Source organism: Halyomorpha halys, unplaced genomic scaffold (assembly GCF_000696795.3).
Source record: "Halyomorpha halys isolate HHAL.00 unplaced genomic scaffold, Hhal_1.1 Scaffold209.1, whole genome shotgun sequence".
Taxonomy (NCBI): domain Eukaryota; kingdom Metazoa; phylum Arthropoda; class Insecta; order Hemiptera; family Pentatomidae; genus Halyomorpha; species Halyomorpha halys.
Genome location: NW_027115831.1, coordinates 1,321,631 through 1,331,824, shown reverse-complemented (window position 1 = coordinate 1,331,824; position 10,194 = coordinate 1,321,631). Strand labels below are relative to the sequence as shown.

The 10,194-nt window shown below is 27.4% G+C and overlaps 1 protein-coding gene across 1 annotated transcript; it reads right to left on the bottom strand.

Moving 5' to 3' along the window:
• Window positions 1–7,804: 7,804 nt before the first annotated feature.
• LOC106679570 (2-aminoethanethiol dioxygenase) lies at window positions 7,805–9,571 on the bottom strand. Its single transcript, XM_014418799.3, has one exon. It carries the CDS (start codon window positions 9,423–9,425, stop codon window positions 8,763–8,765), a length of 663 nt encoding a protein of 220 aa, XP_014274285.1. The 5' UTR covers window positions 9,426–9,571; the 3' UTR covers window positions 7,805–8,762.
• Between the last annotated feature and the right edge of the window lie 623 nt (window positions 9,572–10,194).

Below are 10,194 nucleotides of genomic sequence, written 5' to 3'. Positions count from 1 at the left end.
ATTATATTAAATGCTCAAAATGAACATTTTTTGTAATAACTGATTTTGGATTCAGAAAAAATAAATACAAGTTTTAATACACAAAAGGTCATTTTTAAAGATAAGTTTATTTTACAAAAGACACTATTAATTTTACAATCATTATTCAATTAAAAACCAGATATTTTTTCAACATACCACGAGAGACTCTTTACTAAAGAGACTCTTTAGTTGAAGCTCTTAGCTCCTATTTTCTCCTCAAAGATTTTTGCACCGAGAGTATTTTTCAGCAGTGATAAAAAATATCTTGTTTTAAATTGAACAATGAGCTTAATAGTATTAATATTGTAATATTATTGTTGCACATTGCACAATAAAATTATCTTTAAAATATTACATTTTGTGAATTAAACGCTCTTTCTTCTTCTATTTCTTTTCCAAAGTCGATTTTTTTACCCAACAATTGGTTACTTAAAAAAAAAGTACACCAGAACAATAAAATGACAAAAAAAGCGGTAAAACGAAATAAAGAAAAGTTTTTTCTTTCCCAAGGGTAGAAGGATTGGTCAATATTGATCGATTCAACTATCCAAAAATATATGTTTAAAAAATTAAAGAAAAACAAATAAAAAATTTTAAAAAGTAACACAATTTAAAAAGGAAAAATTAATAAACAAGCTCATTATCTAATTTATTCCAGATTATGGTTGCATGAATTACAATGTAAATGATGGTTATAATAATTTGGAAATACTACCTAAAATTCCTAAATTAAAACATTCTCAGGAAATGTGAAAACTACACCAGTAAATATTCTGTAATAACATTTATAACTCCTATTATAACTGTAGCTAAAGAGATGCCCCTATCCCTATTCTAAGATAACTTGGCTAATAAAGAAATATATCATCAAGAGTTTTGCAGATCAACAGTACCCTATAAGGTATAAAAACATACAGTACAATTGACTGAAAAAATAGTAAATGAAAAGAATTCTTTATTACTTCATTACAACTCTTATCTAAAAATTGCTTCAACGATAAGTATATATTTTTAACATAAATTTAAAAAGAAAATAACCAGTTTCAGAGTAGCAAACCTTTTTATACATAACCATATTTTATACTGATTCATGATTAAATCATTTGATGTTAAGTAATTTATTTTCTGTATACAAACATTTATTTTTTAGTACTATTTGAGTCACTCAAACACTAGAGTGTGTCAACTTCGAAGTCACTTGAGATAATATTTTTCCCATTATTCCAACAATTAAGTTCTAAGATCTTCTACTGCCTTTACATTTTTACTCCAAATCAGTGAATCGACACGAGTACATAAATGATCAATGGAAATTAAATCTGGACTCTGGGGATGAAGTACCTTCAGATAGTTCTAATATAATCTCCTTTCTGAGTGAAGAGGGCTTTTTGCTTCAATTAATTATACCTTTAAAATATAAATTTACATTCTATTTCCATTTTTATCACAATTGCAATTAAGTTATAAGTATATCTAAAGTTGTTTATTACTCCATCAATAAAAACCAAACTTCCAATCCCGCATGCAGTCCTAGATTCCCATCCAAGAATGATGCCTCCACCTTTCTTTTAGTAGAATTTTTTTCAATTCAAATTCTTTTCCAAGGAACATCAATTCTAACCATCTGATCCTCCTCAAACTGTAAAAAATCTGCTAGTATCTGCAATACATTAATGCATTTCAGGACTACGAAATTTTTTTAGTAAAATCATTAATAAAACTCAAACTTTCTTCTTATTCTCTAAACTCTAAAAAGATTTTTTTAATACAGTCCAGCCAATAATTCTATCCATATCACATTAATCTTCACCAAATTGTATCAGGTCCAGCTTGTTCATGTATTTCTTATGTTACCAATTGTTTTGATTTTCTTTAATTTTTTAAATAATATATTCACTTCACCTCAATCCTCATCGAACAATTTTTCATATTTTTGATACTGATTAATTATACATACATGGTAACCCAGTCTCTAAACTCTTTTTTGTAAATGCATATACCTGGTCTCTATAATCTTTCAATCACTTTCCAACAAAAGTATTTCTTTTCATTATAGATGTTACATTAGAGTTAACACAGCTTTCAAACATTCTATGCAAAAGATGTAGGATATTACAAATTAATTTATCTGAGAAACTAAATAAGCAATGAACACTTCTTTATTATTTACTTAAAATTTGGCATGACAACATTTGTCCTAGGATATTCATACTCAATATATTTAAAATTAAATTTGATTTTAAAATAAAGTATCATTTTTTAAAAAGAATCTTTTTTCACTGTATAACTAATTTATACATATAGGAAGATGGTCAGGGTTGCGGTCAAAGGAGAAACAAAAATATTTGTTTCTCCTTTGACCTCAACCCTGACCATCTTCCTATATATCAATTTTTACGGTCAACTATATATACATATATAACTAATTTATATTCCACTAAATTAATTTAGAATAAAAATCAAGAAAGTTAATCCAAAATAATTTAGTTACAATCTTATACAAAGTTTAAGGAAAATTTTCTTCTGGAAAACAAGTTTTTCTTTCAACCTTTGGTTAGAACAAGTTGTAGTATACATACTAAGGCTGGGAACAAACCAAGGAGTACAAAAAAATACATGAAACTTATTAAAATTGAAAAGGACAGAAATTATAAAAATTTTCGAATAGTCATAAGATCTTCACTATATCTTCTTCAGGTTTTGAAAATATACAAAAGAAAGAGGCAAGTAATAACTGCAAGAACAGGTAAAAAAGAAAAGAAGTTTGAAGAAAATAGGAAATGCCAAAAGTTATAAAAATTGGAAAATTCTTGTCACTAAAAATAGAATCAAGAAAAGTACATCAATTTTTTTTTTCTTCTTATTTATTTGCAACTAATGAACACTGATCAGATAGAATTTGGAAATAAATTTTGAGTGTCAAAAATAATATAAACTACTAAATGAAGTTTGAACAAAAATTATGAAATGTATTATTACTGGAAAAATAAGCATAACAGTCTTTTTTTATTATTTTTATTTGATATCACTTCTCCAGATGTACAATGAAACAGATTTATGAAATTGACTTTATTGTTTGGCAGGCTCAAAAATGCTTTTACTAGATTTTTGTAATCCACATATAGAGATAGAGCTAATTTTTATTTTTAAAATCATAAAATATTTCAATAGCAGCTAGTTTTTACCTTCCATTACATCCCTATTTGACCACACACCTCTACCAAACACGGGATTTACAGCTTTCATCTATAATATCTAACTATTTTTAACTATATTTTATTTAAGTATTTTATTTTTTATTATTAATTTATGAGTGTTTTATCCTCATTTATATAGCAAAATTAATCTTAGCATTGTATGACAATGATTCACTTTATACTATTTGGTATGTTTCTGTCATTTAAACCATTCCTGTGAAATTATTATCATTTTTATATATAATTTTTCAATTTACATTATTAATGAAAATTATAATTTTTATAACACATATTTCATATAATGTTTGTTCCAATTTTAGCCTTGATGATGACCTACATCTTTGGGTCAAAACATCTGTATATCAAATAAAAAGAATTAAAAAAGACTTTTCTCCAATATATATTACATACACTAGTCAATATATTTATTTCTTCTTTGGTTTTATTTTTAAATTCTTAATTGTAGGAATTTTTAACAATAACAATAATCTTTTATTTAATTTTTATAAAAGTTAAACTATCATAGTATAAATTTGTTGATTTTCTTTATAATTATAAGTTTCACATGCATAATAAGACAACTGTAAACTTTGTGAAATGAACTTTATTGAGCAGGAGTGCTCAAAACTCCCTTTACTAGATGTTTGTAAGTTGACATAATTATACTTGAAAATTCGCAACAGAAGAAATATTGAAAGTACAATTATGTCAATTTACAGACATCTAGTAAATACATTTTTTAGACCACCACGCTATAAAGTCTATTGCATACATTTGTATCATTATTAGGGATAAGATTTTTATGTTTTCACATATTTTTACCTGACCATGATATCTGCAATTCCTTACTGACTAAAGATGTTTCAAGATATTTCTGGCTAAAAGAAGCCATTTTTATTTTACATATTTTTAAATATTTGGCCTTTTTTACATATTTTGTTGTAAATCACATATTTTCTGAAATATTTGTTATTTTTAACATATTTTTAGGTATTCTGTCCTGAATCACACTTTTCCTTAAATTATTTGTTCAATTTTAAATACATTTTTCGCAGCAACTACATACAATTCAAGAGAATGCAAGATATTTAAAGGTAAAATTTATCATTTATCATAAATAGTGCGTAAAAATTCTATGTCTTCATCTTTGAACACAAATTAAATGCAGTGGCAATAATAAATTTTCACACAGAATTACATCGAGAATTCCTCAGAATCAATTAAAAAGAATAAGCGTCTTATTCCTGTGGCATTTTCCTAGAATTTGTTTGTTTACTGTTCAATCCATTTCTCTGTTTCTTTCTTTCCTCCTCAGATTCCACAGGTACCAATACTATGTATTTAGATTTGTGCCGAGCATTTGTCAGGGCAGACATTCCTATCTACAAAATTAGCAATCCGGACTTTCTTGAGAAATACACATGCCGAGTAATGTCAAATGAAAGCACTTTCAGAAAAAATTATTTGAAAATTATATACGAGGAGTCTTTAACGGAAATTTAGAAAGCAATTTCGGATGGGCCGATTTGGATTTCTGTGGATGAGACTACGGATATGGAAGGGCATTATATCGCAAACATAATCGTTAGCAGACTGCGTTGAGGCACCTTCAAAATCCTATTTGCTGAATTGTGAAATCCTTGAAAAATGTAACCATGAAACGATTGCAAGATTTGTTAACCAAGTTTTAAAGTTTTAAATATTTTTCAGTTTTTTTTTTCTTTTTAATAAGGATTATTCTTCATTTCCATTTATAATTCATTCAGAGTAATTATTAATCAATTAGTTTAACTAAAATTACTAATTCATGTCTTGTTATTGAACAGCTATGTTTTCTCTAAGTTCATCTTTTTGTACATATTTTAACATAATTTCTTTAAAATATTATTCATATAATATATAATAAATACATATTTATGTAACTTTTTTTAAGTTATAAAGTTACTAATTAATTAGTAATTTATATTGTTGAATAATACAAAATTTATAAAGACATATTATTTACATTTTTTAAAAAAATATTTGACAATTTATAAGCACAAATTTATGTACATATTTCGCATTTTTTAGCACATAAAAATCCCATCCCTAATCATTATTCTTTTAGAGCAGCGATATGATTCCATTATTTAGTTACAATGGTGAGATATTAAAAAGTAAGATTATTCCTAAACTATAAAATAGAAAATATCTGAAACATGAGACCAAATTATCTTTTATCAAACTATTATTTTCTTGCGGTCAATTTTAAAAATTCTTAAATCTCAATTCATCTTCTGCAAGAGTTTGAGTTGGTAAATATAGTATGAAAATTGTTGAAGGATTAAATTAATTTATAAGAATCATTAGCATAAGGAATTCGAAATTGTATCACAAAGCTGTATGACTTGTATCTGATGTTAATAAAAATTGTTTTTCGCTCTGAATGAAATTAAACAACTTCAGCAATGTACCTACGTAGACACTAGATGCTACATTTTAGTTTTTATGTAACTCTATAGTACATAATTATATTAATAGTAAATATGTTAAATTAGCATGTATAGTTTTTAAAGGAAAAAATCAGCATTCATGAATAGAAGTGGTCTAACTAATTTTTAGAATAATGGTTACTTGAAACCATGTATATATATTTTATGATTTGTACATGATATCACTGAATTTTTTTTACTCTGTAGAAAAAGAAATTAAACAACTTCGCCGATGTATCTACATAGACACTAAATGCTACTTAGTCCAAAAATAAGAAAAATCACTACATTTTATTTTTTATTTAAGTGCATATTATATACTTATATTAATAGTAAATATGTTTAATTAATATGCATATTTTTTGGAAATAAAAAATCAGTAGTCATAAATAGAAGTGAACTATCTAATTTTTAGAACAATCATTACATTACATCAACAGTCAAGCAACCGTTACTTCTTTTTTATAATATATTTTATATAAAAGTGAATATTTCTTTGTTTTTTAATTTTTTTTACTAAGCTTTAAAAATTTCTAATCCTAAAAATACAACTAGTTTTGCAAAGCACCAAAGGATAGAAGCAGAGCACTTTGGAATAAGACTTCGAGAGCATCCATAGGCAACATATCACTGGTACTGAAAAACAATGATGCAACTGTAAACTTTTTTAAATTGACTTTGTGCTGGCGGGCTCAAAAATTTATTTACCAGATGTTTGTAAGTCGATATAACAGTACTAAAAAATTCGCCTAGGAAAGAATTTTGTAAGTACAAACATATAGTATATCCATTTTTGAGCCCACCTACACAATAAAATCAATTTTACTGTTATATCATTATCATTCCAGAGCAGTGATATGATCTCAATCTAAGCTAGTTAGGGTTTATTTAGTAGCACTAGCAACAAATGAATTTCGTGAACTTTTATTTGATAATTTATTTATTCCAGCTCCTTTATTACCTTCCATCTGTATGGGATTAAGCAGCAACATGAATCACTGATTTGGATTCACTATGAATTACTGACCAATTCTAATTTCAATTTTAAGCTTCAGTAGAGAGTGGCTTCCATCAGCTGACAATCTTTCCAGTACTAAGCAATGTTTCCAGTAATTCTTTTTCATTTCCGGGTAGTGGGTCCTTATAGCAGGCTGGAACAATATCTTCCAGCCATAAATAAACACTTAGAATCATAAGAAGTTCTCCTTACTCAACAAAGGAAATTCCTCCTCAGAGTGTACATAAATTCCCGTGGTTCTAATCATCTTAGAAGAGTTTGGCTTAAAACCCTATTCACATTGAGAAGGACTTGTGAAACCCAGGACACACCTACTTTGGTTAGTTCAAAGTGGTAGCGTGTAGGTAGTCTGCAGAAACTAACATGAAAAAAGCGAGGCTAGTCCCTTCCTACTCTCCTCTCCTATCCTCTCCTGTCCCATGACCAGTAGAAGTAATTTACACAACATATAATTTTCAATAGTGAAAATTTAAATTTTTTCTAAATACCTATAAGTTCAAGATTTAAAGATCAAATTGTAAAACCAATCGTAATACTCAAGTTTTCACAATACCCTACTAGTTTAAATGCGACCATACATGTATCTAAATGCCAAAATTATTAATATGATTTAAGAGCTCTCTCTAAAATGGTTACAACTCATAAATTTAACAAAGGTATTTTTTAGCATTAAAAACTTTTCTGATCCAATCTAACTGTTTCTAGCAATCAATCAGACCTTAATCCTTTTTTTGGCTCAAGTCCTCCGTTGAGGATCTATACAGCCCCAGAGCGGGAATGTCAAGGTTCAGGGACACCACAAAATAAACATTGACCAGCCCAGATGGGAATCGAACCCACAATCTTCTGAACCAAGCGCTTAGTGACCCTCACCAGCCTGCTCAACTATCAGGTCCTCCTTAATCCTTAATAAAGATTTTAATCGCCAAAATTGAAAACTTACTAATTGGGTCAAAGGTAATATTTTTTTATGCCTGAAAAATGGTCTTTATTGGGAACTCCTTAATTTTCCATCCTAATACTTAATAGAAATAAAATTATTTCAATTAGAAATGAAGTAGATATTGGATAAAAGAGAATTTAATAAATAAAGCATATAACAAAAAATAGTTTATTACTGAAAACATTAACCAATAATAAAGGTGAAACCCAACTGTAGTGATGACACATTTCATTACATTCAAATGTACATCAATACATAAATAATTTTTATATCACAACTAACCACTCCCCAATTAGAGTACAAATTCCACTTAACATATGTATCACATGTCTTTTTAATTTAAATGGTCATCTTATCACTACCTTAAATAAAATTTAAGAATGTATTAATTTTAAGTAAAGAATGTAAATATAAAACTTAATCAAAAACCAGTATGTTCCATAAAAAAAAAAATTATAAATCACACTCATATCTTGATCATATGGCATCTATTAGTTAGTTATGATTATTTTCGTCAAAACTGGTAAATGAACATCACGGCAGCAATTTCAATTGTTAAATGGGATAACATAATTTTTTGTTTCTGTTTAATATTCAAAAGTTGAATATTGTAGCAATGATAGGTACATTTGTGTGATATATAAAGTTGATAATTAAACTTTTTCTTAACAGTAATGTTTTGAAATATTACTTATTTGTGAATAGTTCCAAATATTAGTTAATTATTATAAAATTTGTTATTTCATATTAATGTAATTATGCAAATTTTATTCCAGAAATACTCTCAATTATCAGATCAAAATTTTCAAGCAAAAATTCAATGAAAAAAAATACTAATGCTGGCTGTATAGGGTTTAATAATACCTTAATACAATATATTGTAACCAAACATTTTACTAAAGGCCCATATACATCCAATGACAATATTATTTACCAGTTTAGTCACAATACTACAAACGACAGGTAATCAAAAGTAAAAAGAATCAAATCAGTACTTAAAGGTACATAAAGCTTACTATCACAAGTCCGTATTAGCCAGGGGCATTTAAAATTATGTGTATATAATTCATTGAAATAAATAAAAGAATGATATGTACTAAAAAAATTATTGGTTATGGGCCAAGATAAGGAGAAACATCAGTCCAATATTCAGGAACTTTCTCAATTTTAACGAGTTCAGTGTACCCTTGGTTTTCTCCAACTTCTTTGAAATAATTACATGGTCGAGGGCCAACTCCTTCTATTTCTGACATATAAGGGGGAGCTAAAACATCAACAAAAGCAGCTCCACCTTCTATCGCTTGAATTTCATGGATGTTACCTTTGCTTGGAGTAAGGAGCACAGCTGGGTCTTTATCAGTCACTATTCTCTCTGGTTCTTTAACCGTCAATACCCTATCTAATCTAAGTGCAGAAGATTCTTCTGTAAGAGAAAAATTTCGAATAATTACTTTTCCACAAACCACTTTACATATCCCATGCATCAAAGGATGATCGTGGAGAGGAAGTTTACTTTCTGGTCTAAGAACAAACATGTTAATTGTGTACTTGGGATGTTCTAAAATTTCAACATAAGTAACAGGAGCTGAATGAGGGCCATTTAGGAGGCTTTTGTCCAACTTTACATCTTCAGCAGTGAGCTTATCCATAACAGCCAACAATTTCTTCAAATTTCCTTCAAAAATTTCGCCTTTGTGAGGACTACGAGAAAAAGTTTGAAACACTCGCTCTTTGACCTGTTCCATTCTGGACAAAATGTGGAATGAAGCACGCATGGATTTATTTGTGAAAAAGGATCATTCAAACCATTTAAATAAATAAAATATTAAAATTAGATTCGAAAAATATTTTAAAATCTTGAGCAACCCAAATTAGAAAATGTAACCACTTGGAGAAGGTTCGGGTGCTATCAAAATTTCCAAAGAGGATAAGAAAGATAACTTCTGGGAAATAAGCTGCAGCTTAAGTTTTTTTAATATATTTTCACTACTAACTAACATTATCACAGGCAATTATTATTTCAAATTAATAAATTTGATAATTAATTGTTAATTATCGATAATTAACAAAATGTATAGTTCCGAAACAACTACTCAAATTTTAATGTCAATGCTAATTATTTCTAATTTTAAATACATATGTACCCTCAGACCAAAATTGATCAATGCAAGTATGTACAAATTATTAATCAATATTAGTCTCGAAACAATCCAGTATGTATAAAATAACTAATGAAAATTATGAAAGGAATCCGCGTCTTCATTAACATCTAAGGATACAAAATGTCTGGATTATATTTTCTAAAGGATTGCGTTATAATATAATTTCATCATTCTTGAAATTTAAAGAAAAATTGTTTTTAATACATTTGTTTCATAAATATATTTAATAGAAAATTAAAAAGTTTGTAAATGCATTTTCATAGGAAAGATTTCAATAATTGTTTATTTTTTAAATTAGTTCTTATAAATTATTATTGATGTATGAATAAAATGTAACATTACGACATTATTCTAATTACTTACATGAAAAAACAAATCCGTT

Excerpts from the sequence above, each read along its gene's own strand:
- LOC106679570 (XM_014418799.3), bottom strand. The coding sequence starts at position 9,425 with ATGCGTGCTTCATTCCACATTTTGTCCAGAATGGAACAGGTCAAAGAG.